Source organism: Chionomys nivalis, chromosome 24 (genome assembly GCF_950005125.1).
Source record: "Chionomys nivalis chromosome 24, mChiNiv1.1, whole genome shotgun sequence".
NCBI classification, from domain to species: Eukaryota; Metazoa; Chordata; class Mammalia; order Rodentia; family Cricetidae; genus Chionomys; species Chionomys nivalis.
Genome location: NC_080109.1, coordinates 15,501,897 through 15,516,908, shown reverse-complemented (window position 1 = coordinate 15,516,908; position 15,012 = coordinate 15,501,897). Strand labels below are relative to the sequence as shown.

At 45.5% G+C, this 15,012-nt stretch overlaps 1 protein-coding gene across 2 annotated transcripts in view; it reads left to right on the top strand.

Moving 5' to 3' along the window:
• The first annotated feature begins 4,557 nt into the window (after positions 1-4,557).
• The window catches only part of Gmps (guanine monophosphate synthase), a 50,045-nt gene continuing 39,590 nt past the window's right edge, over positions 4,558-15,012 (top strand). Inside the window, exon 1 of one of the 2 annotated variants that reach the window (XM_057756925.1) lies at positions 4,558-4,726. In XM_057756925.1, coding sequence (XP_057612908.1) covers positions 4,577-4,726 — 150 coding nt within the window. In that variant the 5' untranslated portion in view covers positions 4,558-4,576. Of the gene's footprint in view, positions 4,727-12,427; positions 12,662-15,012 lie in introns of those variants that run through there. The other variant, XM_057756926.1, reaches the window with a different exon arrangement.

The following is a 15,012-nucleotide window of genomic DNA, read 5'->3' as shown; positions in this document are numbered from 1 at the left end:
ACGACGTTTGCTAGGAACCATTAATTCCCTCGATTCTGACGCCAAGGGAGGAATAACGCCTGCGTACCGTGCGTCTAGGATGAAGCGACGCAAATGCCGGGATTCCGGTTGCGCATGCGCACGCGTGGAACTCGTGGGCCTAAGCTATTGGGCTCTCGTCGCCACGTGAGCAAGGTTTTTTTTTTTTTTTTTTTTTTTCCTTGCGGAACTGGCCCATTCCCTGGTAATATTGTGCAGGGTCAGAGGCTGCAGTAAGTTAAGGAGACTTTGTCTTTGTGTTTATTTAATTGAGTACAAAACTTCCCGCTGGAGGTTCCCGTAACTCCTCTGCCCTGTGGGCCCGCCAGAAAGGTTAGGACTCTTTGATATCAGGATGCAGGCCGCTTTGTGCCCGGCTAAATGGAAACACGGTTATCTTATCCATAGAACGAATGAGGCGGTCCGATTGCCCCGACGTGATGGAATAAGTGTAGGGGATCGCTAGGTACACAGGGTGAATGAGATGAATTTCAATCTGCTGCATCAATTTTATGCCATGGAAACTTCTTGAAGCCACCATCCTTGACATCCACAGTTATGCATTTTAAGTGACCTTCCTTCCTTCCTTCCTTCCTTCCTTCCTTCCTTCCTTCCTTCCTTCCTTCCTTCTTCCTTCCTTCCTTTCTTTTTAAGAATTGTTGGCAGCCTGGTCTACAAGAGCTAGTTCCAGGACAGGCTCCAAAACCACAGAGAAACCCTGTCTCGAAAAACCAAAAAAAAAAAAAAAAGAATTGTTGGCAGAAAAGGTTGAGATAATAGATTTAGTATTTCTGTGATGCCGAAGAAAGAGCTTTTCTAAAAATTTTTATTGAATTCATAATTGGCCAGTTTTCAAACGCCACTGCAAACATAATGGCAATGCTTTCTTCATTTTATTTTATTTTTTTTTAAATATTTATTTATTATGTATACAATATTCTTTCTGCGTGTCTGCCTGAAGTCCAGAAGAGGGCACCAGACCTCATTACAGATGGTTGTGAGCCACCATGTGGTTGCTGGGAATTGAACTCAGGACCTTTGGAAGAGCAGGCAGTACTCTTAACCGCTGAGCCATCTCTCCAGCCCCGCTTTCTTCATTTCAAATGCTCTCAGTTTGATTGCGCTTTTGCTGGTTTTGCATTCTCTTCTTTCCACAGTTTATTAACTACTTAGCAATCATACTCTTCTCATTCTCCTTGTCTTCCTCCTTCTCTCCCTCCTCCCTTCTTGCCCTAACTCTCCTCCCCTTTCCCCGTGTGCCCCTGCCTCTGTGTGTGTGTGTGTGTGTGTGTGTGTGTGTGTGTGTGAGAGAGAGAGAGAGAGAGAGAGAGAGAGAGAGAGATTAAGTGCTTTGAGGCTGAAGTTATGTTGGTAAAGAAGCAATAAACACTCAACTACTGAGTTGTCTCTCCAGCCCTTGCACATGCACAGAAATTTGAGACTATTATTATTACTATTATTATTACTATTTTTTCTGTTGTTTAGAGACTGGGTCCTGAGTCACACTGTAGCTCAGACTAGCCTATATCACCCAGGCTACTCCCAAATGTATGGCCATCCTCCTGCCTTAATTTCCCAAGTCCTGGGTTTGTATAAATGAGCCAGCACACCTAGCTTAATATATTTAAATAGCAGAAAATGGCAACCATGAAGTCCTCTTTATTGGAGAGAAGAATAGAGCTGGATGTGGTGGCATGTTTGTAATCCAGAATAGTTTATAAATAAAGTTCCTGGTCATGCATTGCTACATAGCAAGACCCTGTCTCAAAAACTGGAAGAGTAGGAGAAGCTGTGTGGCCTTGGCACATACCTTTAATCCCAGCACTCAGGAGGAAGAGGCAGAAGGGATCTATGAGTTTAAGGCCAGCCTTGTGTCCAACGCGAGTTCCAGGACAACCAGGGCTACACAGAGAAACCCCATCTCAAAAAAAAAAAAAAAAAAAAAAAAAAGGAAGAGAAAACAGTTTACAGTGTCATTATCTAAGTGAGACCAAAAGTCTCTATTTTTTCTTATTTATTTTTGCAACAGGGTCTTACTGTGTGGTCCTAACTGGCATGAAACTTGCCCTGTAGGCCAGGCTGGACTTGAACTCACAAAGTCACAGAGATCCACCTGCCTCTGACCTGAGTGCTGGGATTAAGGCATGGACCACCCTGCCTGGCCTTTTTTGTTTTTGCTTTTTTTGAGAAGGGAGCCTATGTAGCACGTGCCAGCATTGAGCTCGATATGAGCCTGTTAGGATGGTTTTGAACTCCTGATGCTCCCGCTTCCACTTCCCAAATGCTAGCATTACAGGCATGTGCTGTCATTCCTGTAAAAGTCTCAATTTTAAGGAATAACAGAATAAGGTTCATCACATCCATTTTTCTGTTGCTAGGGTTTGAAGTAGTAGCATACAAGACTGTGATGGGTTTGAATAAGAATGGCCCCCATAGGCTCATATATTTGAATACTTAGACATCAACAGTGGTACTGCTTAGGATTAGGGAGTGTGCCCTGCTGGAGTAGGTGTTGCCTTGTTGGAGGATGTGTGTCACTGGGGGTGAACTCTGAGGCTTCAGAAGCCCAAGTCGGGCCTAGTGCCGCTCTCTTTTCCTGCGGTCTAGGGATCTGGATGTAGAACTCTTAGCTCCTTTCCCATCACCTGTGTGCTGTCTTCCCTTGTACCACCATGCTACCTGCCATGCTGACAATGGACTAACGCTCTGAAACTGTAAGCAAGCCCCAATTAAATGCTTTCCTTTATAAGAGTTGCTGTGGTCATGGTGTGACGATTACAGCAGCGCACGAGTTAGGACCTTGGCAGGTAAGGGCTGTGGGCAGGAGACAAATATACCATGCAGGCAGAGCTTAAGTGAAGGGTTTATCGAGAGAAGGATAAAGAGGAGGGAAGAGGAAAAGAGCAACAGAGAGAAGACACACACACAGAGGGATAGAGTGGGGGGAGGTTGAGAGAGATGCAGGGAGAGGGAGAGGCAAAGATGGGAAGAGAGAAGGAGTAGGCAAGACTTGTCTTTTTTTTTTTTTTTTTTTTTTGGTTTGGTTTTTCGAGACAGGGTTTCTCTGTGGTTGTGGAGCCTGTCCTGGAACTAGCTCTTGTAGACCAGGCTGGTCTCGAACTCACAGAGATCCGCCTGACTCTGCCTCCCGAGTGCTGGGATTAAAGGCGTGCGCCACCACCGCCCGGCTTGTCTTTTTTTTTTTATTTTATTTTATTTTTTAGTTTTTTTGGGACAGGGTTTCTCTGTAGCTTTGGAGCTTGTCCTGGAACTAGCGCTTGTAGACCAGGCTGGCCTCGAACTCACTGAGATCCATCTGCCGTGGCCTCCCAAGTGCTGGGATTAAAGGTGTGCACTACCACCACTTGTCTCTTAAAAGGATCTTTGCAACTGCATAGTAACGTAGCAGCCATAGGACCCTGGACTGGCTAGGGCACTGCCTGGGTTCATCCTGCCGGATGACAGGGGCCAGCATAATGCCTGAATCTAAACACACAGGGTCTCTTCACAGCAGTAGAACATTGACTAAGACAAAAGCTACGCAGGCAGTCAGGTTTTTGGTTTCTTTGTTTGAGGAGAAGATAAAGATTTTGCATTTCTATTTGTCCCCCCCCCCCCCGATTACTTTGAGATTGAACCTTGAGCCCCACACAGACTAGGCAAGAGTTCTACCACTGAGCTAACCTCAGACCTTTTACGTGTGTGTCCTGTGTTGGGGGTACACTTGGATGTAAATGGGCACATGAGTGCATGTTCATATAAAGGTTAGAAGACAACCTCGGGCGTTGTTCCTCAGGTGCTGTCCACTCCTTAATCCCACCCCCATTTTGAGACAGTCATATTGGCCTGTTACTCACCAAGTAAGCAAGCAATTTCATTAAGTTGTATAGATAATACATTAACTTTAATACTACAAATATAGGAAATAGATGCTTATAAAGTAGCTTCTAGGTTAACAGCAAGTCTTATTTAGATTTCATTTTTTATATGTACTAGTGTGTATGTGTTATTTTAAGTGCTGTTCCTGTCTGATATACCTTACAATTGCACTGACCCTCTCTCTTCCTCATTCCCTGTAGTTCCTAATGTTTTCCCTCCCTATATTTATGTCATTTGAAGAACTGTAGAGTTGAATCATATGTGATATTTGGGATCAGGTTCCCCCCCAATATCCTTGAAATCCAAATAGGATGTTTATAAATCAATATTGTCCATAGATATTTGTTCTTTTTTAATGAGTAATTGTCATTCATTTTATGGATGCCACATCATTGGAGTTTTTGTTTTCAGACAGGGTCTTACTGTGTAATCCATAGTGACGTCCCAAATGGTAGGGTCAAAAAAAACCAAATTAATTTACTCTATTATTTTTTATTCTTTAATAATACTTTACATGTATACATGTGTCTTGATCATATACAATCTTCCCACTTTCCCCACTTGAATCCCTCCCAGACTTATATATATATATATATATATATATATATATTTTTTTTTTTTTTTTAGAGCTCACCAAGTGCAACAAGTGTTTCATATCTTTGGGTCTAACCACTGGAGCATGGGAAATCTGCCAGCAACAGTACTCTGGAAGAAAAATAACTCTTCTCCCAGCAGCCGACAATTGTCAACAGCTTCTAAGTTAGGGGTGGAACCTTCTGAGTCTCCCTCCCAGCCATGCTGTAATGTTGAGTGGATTGATCGTGTTCAGGTAATCATAGCTACTGTGAGCTCGTGAGTGCAATGGCCATGTCATATTCAGAAGACAGCATTTCTACATCATCCGCCAGCTCTCACATGGACCCCCGAGTCTTGGTGGGGTGGCAGGGAATGGTTGATATAAATGTCTCATTTAGGGCTGAGCACTCAGCTCTCAATTATTTTCAGCACTTTGATCAGTTGAGGTTTTGTATGGACTGCTGTCCACTGTAGAAAGTAGGTTCTGTGACAAAGGCTGAAAGCAGCACTAACCTATGGGTATAATCATAAATATTCAGAGAGCAGTTTGATATGTCCATGTAAGAAAACAGCAATCCTAAATTTCCCCTCCCAGGACCTCTGATCTCTCCAGTGGCTTTTGACTAGTCTTGCAGCAGTAGGCATGAATTTCCTTTTATGGCACAGGCAGCAGATCTATTCAGTAAGCAGCTGGTTAATTTACTTATTTATTGAATTTGTTGTGGTTATTTAGACAAGACCCTATTCCTTTATTTTTAGGAAGGGCCTCATATAGCCCTCATACTTACTATGTAGTCAAGGATGGCCTTGAATTTCAAAGTGCTAGGAGTACAGGCATGTGCCATTATGCCTGGCTTTTGTCGGTATTTTAAATAATTTGCTCTATTACTCCTTAGCTATAGTACTGACTTCTCTTTAGTGGCTATGTTGTGGGACTCTCTCTTGAATGAGCACTCTGACCCCAGTGAGAGTGAAATAAAGACGCCAGCAAAGCCAGGACAGTTCCTGAAAGCCCTTGGTATGGGTCCAGTTCGCATCCTCCTTTTATACTTTAAGACCACAAAGTGAAGTGAGCAAGCAATCGAGATTCCACAGAAGCCTGCCCGGCACCCAGCTTTTTGTTTCCTAAAGACACATATTACAGTTGACAGTTGTACGCTTTTCTGGTCAGGTTGTAACAGGTAACAATCTGTTGTATTTTCGCTATTTCTCTAGGCCAATCTGTTCCAGGTGCCAAAGTGAAGTCATGTTGGAAATGAACTGTGTGAGCAGTGCTGATGATTGGTCTTTCCTGCCTTGTTCTACTTCAGCTAAATTATCATTTATTCAATGCTAAATTTCTGTAGCCAACTAAAAAATACAACAAGAGAAAATTACTAGTGCAAAATTTTAGGGATGAGTTTTGTATTTATCCAGGTCTGTGTTTGTATGCATAATATTTTGTGTATGATTTTGTTTTTTAATGTATGGTGATAATACAAAGCAAACAAAAACTAAAACAACCTTCTAACTAGAAAAGCCTTCAGCCAGATGTGGTCACACCCATGTTATAATCACAGCACTGAAGAGGCTAAGGCAAGAGGTTCACAAGTTGCAGGCTAGCCTGAGCTACATAGTGAGCTCTGAGACTACAGACCTGTCTTAAGCTTCTGCCCCCAGGACTCCCCTGTTACATCCTCCCTTGAACTGTGAGCCAAAACAACCCCCCCCCTTCTTTGTTTTTGGTTTTCGAGACAGGGTTTCTCTGTAGCTTTGGAGCCTGTCCTGGAACTAGCTCTTGTAGACCAAGCTGGCCTTGAACTCACAGAGATCCACTTGCCTCTGCCTCCCGAGTGCTGGGAATAAAGGCATGCGCCATCACCACCCAGCTTCTCCTTCTCTTAAGTTGCTTCTGTCAGGGTGTTTTTATCACAGCAAAAGGTGATAAAAATAATTCATATATATACATAATTTTGAGGGAACTGTTCCTCAGTTGTGAACCTGTGAAATATGTGTTATAGATTTCCAAAATTCAGTTATGAAGTCTAGCATGGTGGCTCATGCCTGTCATCCCATAACTTGTGTTCCATGCAAGCCTTGGCAACTGAGTGAGATTCATTCTCAAAAAAAAAAAAAAAAAAAAAAAAGAGTATAGTTGTATGGCAGGAATATCTACATCTGTAGAAATATCTCATATCTACCAGCAGTGATGGCGCACGCCTTTAATCCCAATACTCATGAGGCAAGGGCAGGTGAATCTCAGTGAGTTCGAGGCCACCCTGGTCTACAAAGCGAGTTCCAGGACAGCCAGGACTACACAGAGAAACCCTGTCTTGAAAAACCAAAAAAAAGAGACATATCTCATATCTGTAGAAAAAAGGAAAGAAAAATATGGCAATTACAAATTTCAAGGCACATTATAGGAAATCTAAAGGCTTGAGAATAATCCTTATTTTAGTCACTGTTCTAGAACTGTGAAGAGACACCATGATCATGACAACTCTTATGAAAGAAAGCATTTAACTGAGGCTAGTTTACAGTTTAGTCCATTATCCTGGCATGAAACATGGCAACATATGGGCAGACATGATGCTGGCAAAGTAGCTTCCGTTCTACATCCAAATGCAAGCAGCAGGAAGAGAGAGACTCTGGGCTTGGAATGGGCTTTTGAAATCTCAAAGCCCACCCCCAGTGACATATTTCCTCCAACAAAGCTCACCACCTAATCCTTTCACATAGTGCTATACCCTGGTGACCAAGTATTCAAATCTGTGAGCCTATAGGGCCATTCTCATTCAAACTGCCACATTCCTCTTGACTTTTGGATTGTCTGTGGTGGAGATCCTGTCCTTGCAGATCTACCTAGCCAACTTCCTCCCAGTGCTGTGCCAGGCAACCTGGCCCCTGCAGCCTTGTGCAGAGGCTGTTTGTAGTTCAGGCTGGCCTTCACGATACTTTTGCTATATAGCTGAGGATGACCTTGAACTTCTTATCCTCCTGTCTTGTGTCCTGTCTTGGGCTAGGATTATAGGCACGCACCACCACACCTAATTTAGGTAGTACTGGGTATCAAACTCAGGGCTCTGTTCATGTTAAGCAAGTATTTTACTAACTGGGTTATAGTCCCAGCCATATTAGGGCTTTTAAAAGAAAGATAAACCAGGTATGGTGGCTTAAAAGGCGAAAGTAAAATGTTCCTAAAGTCTTAATCCATAAATATCCTGTTTTGTTGTTGGTGGTGGTGATGATAGTGTTTTTGTTTTGTTTCAAAATAGTATCTCTTTGTAGATTCTGGTTGGCCTGGAACTTGCTGTATAGACCTGGCTGGCTTCAAACTACAGCACTTCTCCTGCCTCTGCCTTCTGAGTACATGAGTTACAGGCATTTACCACCAGGCCTGGCTCATAAATATTCAATTTCCACCCACTGCAGAACACTACACCTCTCCGATGGTTCTTTGCCAGTTTATTGTAAAAAGTTTACCTTTTCCGGTTAGTAAGGTTTTCATTTCCATCTGAGTCTTCCTCAGGATGCCATTTGCTATGTATATTTACACCAGCATTTCCTTCAGAATTACTTACGTATTCTGTGGAAAGGCTGACCCATTCTTTGTAACTCTTCTTTCTTTTTAAAATTATTTTTCATTTACATGTATGTTTGTGTGTGTTTGCCTGTCTTGGTGTGTACCACATATGTGCAGATGCCCTCAGAGGCCAGAAAGTGGCATTAGATCCCCTGAAAGAGGAATTACAGGCCATTTAACCAATGTAGGAGTGAAAACAGGTCCTCTCTATGGCGGCCCATGCTCTTATCTCTCATGCTTGGCCGTCTCTCCAGCCCATCTGTGAATGACAGATAGATGGCTGTCTTGTAGAATGTGGTCTGTCCACTGGCCTCTCACTTAGGACTGTCAGTTTGCAGGGAATTCTTGGTGGATGGGATCTGTTTGGTGATGACACCACTGTGACTGTACTTCTCAGCTTGAGCCAGCCTCCTGGATCCTCCACTTTTCTTGTCAGTGTCTGGCCTTTAGCTCTGCACAACTGACTCTCTAGGCCTTTCTTTATGGAGAGGCCAAATTGATGTTCCCAAATATATGAATGTTCCCTGATTTCAGGGCCTCAGACAGCTCAGTATTTATCTTTCTGTCTGTCTGTCTGTCTGTCTGTCTATCTATTTATTTAAATTTTTCAAGACAAGGTTTCTCTGTAGCTTTGGAGCCTGTCCTGGAACTTGCTCTGTAGACCAGGCTGGCTTCCAACTCACAAGAGATCTACCTGTCTCTGCCTCCTGAGTGCTGGAATTAAAGGCATACCCCCCCACCACCTGGTAACAGCTCAGCTTTTAAAGAATACATATCTTGCCGGGTGGCTGTGGGAGTTGCCTCTAATCCCAGTACTCGGGAGGCAGAGCTAGGCAGATTTCTCTGATTTGGAGGCCAGTCTGATCTACAAGAGCTAGTTCCAGGACAGCTAGAGCTGACACAGAGAAACCCTGTCTAGAAAATAGAAAACAAAAACAACAAACAAACAAAAAGCACCATATCTTAAGTGAAATAATATGAGAAGATGCCATTTCTCTCTGCTGCTGCCCTGTCTATAGGAGAGATAACTGTCTCACCAAATCCACAACTGATTTTGAGATTTTATGAGGGCCCTGTGGGCTTCTCCTGAGGGAGAGCTGCAGGCCTTTCATCTGGCCGTCCTCTTGACTGCTCTGGGCAGCAGCTCCCCAGCCTTCTGTCTTTGGCCAGGGAGCTGTTTGACTGCGTTTAGCTTACTTCTCTATTTGTGTGATGTTATTTCTACTCTTCCCTGTATTTTTTCACTTCTTTTGTGGATTTCTAAAGCTTTTCCTTTCTGGTATAAAATATATTTTTTTCTGATTCTCTCTTTCACCAACTAATACAGAAGCAGCGTGGAGTCTACCATCTTAACAGAAGTCTCTTTGCGAAGGAGACATTGAGATGCAGCCTCACCATTTAGCCCTGGCTGGCCTGAAAATTACTATGTGGACCAGGATATTTGGAAACTTGAGTGGTCCCCCGCCTCTTTTTTCTAAATACCAGGATTGCAGGCATGTGCCAGTATGCTTGGCTTTAAAAATGTATGTATAGCCAGGTAGTGGTGGCACAAACTTTTAATCCCAGCACTCCGGAGGCAGAGGCAGGCAGATCTCTGTGAGTTCAGGGTCAGCCTGGTCTACAGAGCTAGTTCCAGGCGGTTAGGGCTGTAACACAGAGAAACCTTTTCTGGAAAAAACAAACAAACATATGTAAAAATAATTTCTGAAGTAGCCCAGTATATATAGCCTTTTCATTCATATATCACTGCTGATCTTCCTTCCTTCCTTCCTTCCTTCCTTCCTTCCTTCCTTCCTTCCTTCCTCCTCCTCCTCCTCCCTCCCTCCCTTCCCTCCCTCCCTCTTTCTCTCTGTCTCTCTTTCTTTTTTTTTTTTTTTTTTTTTTTTTTTTTTTTTTTTGGTTTTTCGAGACAGGGTTTCTCTGTGGCTTTGGAGCCTGTCCTGGAACTAGCTCTAGCTCTTGTAGACCAGGCTGGTCTCGAACTCACAGAGATCCGCCTGCCTCTGCCTCCCGAGTGCTGGGATTAAAGGCGTGTGCCACCACGCCCGGCTAAAGTTCTTGTTTCATTGTTTGTTTGTGTGTGTGTGTGTGTGTGTGTGTGTGTGTGTGGTGGTGGTGGTGGTGGTATATGTGCACAAGTCTTTATGGGCACAAAGGCCTGGGAGGATGTTGGGTGTTATTTATCAATATCCACCTTATCCTCTTGAGACAGGCTCTCTCACTGAGCCTGGGGCTAGGCTGGTGGCCAGCAAGCCCATGTGATTCTCTTATCTCTGTCCTCTGAATTTCTGGGTTTCTAGGTGAATGTGGCCACACCTGGATTTTATGTGGATGCTAGGACTTGAACTTGGGATCTTAGGTTTGGGTAGTTCTTACCTGGTGGGTCATCTCCCCAGCCAAACATCATCCACTCTTTTCTTTCTTTCTCTCCCCAAGACAGGGTTTCCCTGTAAAGCCCTGGCTGTCTTGGAACTCACTCTGTAGACCAGGGTGGCCTAGAACTTGGATGTATCTAACTCAGCCTCCTGAATGCTGGGATCAAAAGTAGTGGCCAAAATCCATTCTTGAAAAACAACAACCAGGCAAGCTAGTAAATAGAAAATAATTTCTTCAACAAGGTAAGCTCTATGAGAAATTTACAGTTTATTGTTAAAAATTGAGTCAGTGAGTTCCAGGACTGCCAGGGATAGGCCAGCTTGGTCTACAGAATGAGTTCCAGGACAGGCTCCAAAGTTACACAGAGAAACCCTGTCTCAAAAAAATAATAAAAAACAAAACAAAAAGAAAAATAAAAACACAACAACAAACTGAGCCTCTCCCTGGCGACATGAATCCATTATTGAAATGTGTCTTGCAGCTTCCAGAGACTTGAGGCTGAGATGGTATGAAGCCAGTCCTTAACTCCAGCTATCACATTGTTCGCTGCACTGCCTGGGGATTGTGGTGGTGGTGGGTGGATATTTATACAAGTTGAAACTCTTCTATCGTTAACTGCACTCTGGATTGTTCATACAGACCAACCAAGAAAATCCAGTATCATGGCATTGGAAAATTCAACTGTTCATTTTTCCAAACAAAAACAAAAACAAAACTAAACAAAAAGGTAAGTGAAACAGGGCTACTTGAGTGGCAAATTATTTTACTGTGTCTTAGTTTTCTGGTTTGTAAAATATGTGACAAAATGTCTGGCAGTGGTGGTGTATGCCTCTAATCCCAGCACTCGGGAGGCAGAGCCAGGCGAATCTCTGTGAGTTCAAGGCCAGCCTGGTCTACAAGAGCTAGTTCCAGGACAGCCAGGGCTGTTACACAGAGAAACCCTGTCTCGAAAAACAAAACAAAACAAAGATGTGACAAGAACACGCCTTCACTATTCTCAGGACACTGTTATAGTAAGTTCTGGTGGTCCCAGTCTGTTCTGTGTCACCTCCCAGTACCCGAGCTAGAGCCTGACAGCAGATCATGGGCAGTGTTATTCTATAATAAATGGATAGTGAGCAGGGCGGTGGTGGCTCACGCCTTTAATCCCAGCACTCGGGAGGCAGAGAGAGCGGATCTTTGTTAAGTTCGAGACCAGCCTGGTATACAAGAGCTAGTTCCAGGGCAGGCTCCAAAGCTAGAGAAACCCTGTCTCGGCGGGGGGGGGGGGGGGGGGGGCGGGAGGATAGTTGTTGAAAGGATTTACATTTACTAGAAGTGATCATTCCAAGTTTTTGTTTTTTTTGTTTTTTTTTTTGAGACAAGGTGGGGGTGCGGGGAGGGCACAAACTCGTGGCGATTCTCTTCTCACTCAGCTTTCCTGGTGTTAATATTCAGGAGTGAGCCTGGACAATTTGCTACAGGTTCTGTTAGTGTTTTCCCTCAACCCTGATTGAAGCTTTCAGATAACCACTTCAAAGTAATACTAGCCCTGATGGGTGCCAAGGGGCTAGCTGGGGGAACTACAGTTCCTTCCCTGAAAACAATCCTAATGAAAGCACCCTTTGCTATGCTGAGCTCCAGGGCCAGCTGCTGCCAATCAATGCTGCTCTCAAACTCCTTTCTTTCTGAAAATTCTGCAGGCGCTGCAGACCTTCTGATGAACCTAACCCTCTGCCTCTCCTATGTCCTGCAATTGGGTCCCGGCTACCTAAGAGATCCTCGGAGGCCTGTTACCCTGTGCCACCGACTTCAGCTGCCCCTCCAGCGCAAGGAGCCTCCCGACTGGGGTTTTTCTTGTGGCGGCCTTGGTGACAAAGCCCAGCCACTCAACGCCGTGGACTCCTCCTAGCAGTAGGGCGACCCAGGCCGACTCCGCGCGGTGACTCCTTTCCATTCTGGTAGGCTGGCGGCTCCGTTCCCTAGGCGACGGCGAGGGCGGGGCTTGTGTGACCCCGCCTCCGAGGGCGGGCCGGTTGGCGGCGGCCCGACGGAAGCTGGAGGCGGGAGCAGAGCTCGCTACTGACTGAGCTACGGAACCGTGTCGCGTTCCGGGCTTCTGCTGTGCTGCACGCTTACCGCGGTTAGCTGGTCCCGTGGCTGTGCTGCTCGCGCCCAGGCCTCTCCAGCGGTCTCCGTCCGCGGCGCGGATTTTTCCGGTGCCCTCCCTCCACAACTGCCCCGATGGCCCTGTGCAACGGAGATTCCAAGGTCAGTTAGTGCTTGGGGTCCCTGCCGCCCTCCGGCAGCGTGAGCGAGACCTGGGGGACCGTCCGCGTTTCTCGGCCCAGGGCAGCAGCACTCGCCGTGTCGCAGCCCGGCCTGCGCGGCTTCCCGATATCGGAGGCGCCTCGTTGACTTTGCCAGTGTAGAGATCCCAGCGGCGGAAACGGCCCCCGCGGCCGTGGGCGTCGAGTTCCAGCTCAGTGGCGACCTGGCCTTGGGCTCCGGTTCTTGAGGGCGCCGAGGCCCTTCAGCCGCAGGGCAGGTTCGGGGCCTCGCGTGCGGCTGTCGTGCCGGGTTGGCCTGTGGTCTTCTAACCCGCTAGGGTGAGGGCCTCTGTGTTTCCCGCTGCCGTGGGGTCCTAGCGAGCCCCGCCGACCGCAGCTTCTGTTCCTGGTCCCAGGTGTGCTCTGCCGCCGTCCGGTTCTCCCGCCATCCCGGAGGGAGAGACCGTGTGGCCGTTCCTGCGCACCCTGCCTCGTGATTCACGTGCTAGTTTTAGGGGGCCCATTTTACCGCTTCTGGGGTCTCTTCCTGCCAGCCGAGGTCTCCCTGGTGCTGGAAAAGTTGACTGCGTGAGCCAAAACGCGGGAGCGTTGGAACGTTGATGCATTTCTTGTTGCCTCCAACTCCCAGCCTTATTAGACCCTTTCTCGCCCAATCTCGTTATTGGCCCCCTTTCCCTTCCTACTTAAAGTCGTCTGTGGCCTGGAGTTATTTATGACGTTCACAAAGCCAGTTTTGCCAGCCGTGAACTGCACTATTGAAATACCATTTACATTAGCTTGGTGTACATCACCCTCTGCGTTGTTGTGGCCTAGCTTTAGGACACTGGTTGCATTTCCCTTAGGGTGTATGAAATTCCAAACTTTGGAGTGGGGATCAAGCATAATTTCAGTACTGTTCCAAAGATGGAGCTTGAGTGTCACAACTTTGTGAATGGTTGTTTACTACCTAATAACCATTCACGACCTGTCTTGAGCAAATGAAGAAACGTTGTGAGGTAGCACCTGTCGTGCTCTGAAGAGTTAATCTCATCATATACTTATGTATATTCAATCTTGAACCTTAAAACTCAAGGAAAGAGTGCGTCTTTATGGTGCATGAATCCGCAGAGGTATTAGAAGAACACACGGCTACTTCACAAGCTTTGAGAAATACATGGTACGATCGAGAAGAGTGTTTTCATGAAATTAAGCCACACCAGAAAGTTAAAATGTCAGTTTTCAACCTATCTAAACAGTATGAACATATTTTTTTCAACTTTATGATAATTGTGATGTATTTCAAGGTCATGTTGAGGGGTGAGCAGCTGACAACTTGTCTAACTACAGTCCCAGCTGATGAATGCTCTCTCCTGTTCCCTGAGGACACTGCATGCACACTGGCCATACATATTACATGCAGGCAATACATACACCCTTATACAGAATTTAAAAATTTAAAAAAACAAACTAATTTTTAAGATGGGCAATTGGAATTAACCGTCACAGATGGTATCCCAGTCCCTTCATGGTAGGAACAAGAGCATCAGTCGAAGACCAGCCTCCTACATGCACAAACTTTTAAATTTTGTTCAAAAAGATGTTTGAGAGTTCAGCCTGCATTTATGAGCCTGCGTGTCCATGGACGACCAGAAAAGGACACTGGATCCTCTTGGGCTGGAATTAAGTTGTGAGCTGCCATGGGGATGCCGAGAATTGAACCTGCGTTCTCTTAAAGAGCAGCCAATGAGATCGCTGAGCTATCTCTCCAGTCCATTTTTTTTTTTTTTTTTTTTTTTTTTTTTTTTTTTTTTTGGTTTTTTGAGACAGGGTTTCTCTGTAGCTTTGGTGCCTGTCCTGGAACTAGCTCTTGTAGACCAGGCTGGCCTCGAACTCACAGAGATCAGAGATCCGCCTGCCTCTGCCTCCCGAGTGCTGGGATTAAAGGCCTGCGCCACCACCGCCCAGCTCCAGTGCATTTTTTAAACTTTTAGAAATTCTGTTATTTTATGTAAATGGGTATTCTGGTTGACTTTTTGTTATCTGGGAAGATGGAACTCAGCTGAGAAAATGCTGGTCAGATTACCTGTAGGCAAGTCTGTGGGGCAATTCTTTTGTGTGGGTGGGAGGCGTCTCCCCCCCCCCCAGAAGAGGGCGTTGGATTGCTTGGGACTGGAGTTACCAACAAGTTGTGAGATGCTTACCCCAACATGACCTTGAAATAAAATAGAGCTAATTCACCTTAAACTCAGCCCTGGACCAGTGGTCCTTGATTATGTAAAACAGCGTGGGGAGCAAGCAGTGTTCCTTTGTGGTTCTGCTTCAGTTCCAGCTTCCGCCCCCTGAGTTCCTCCC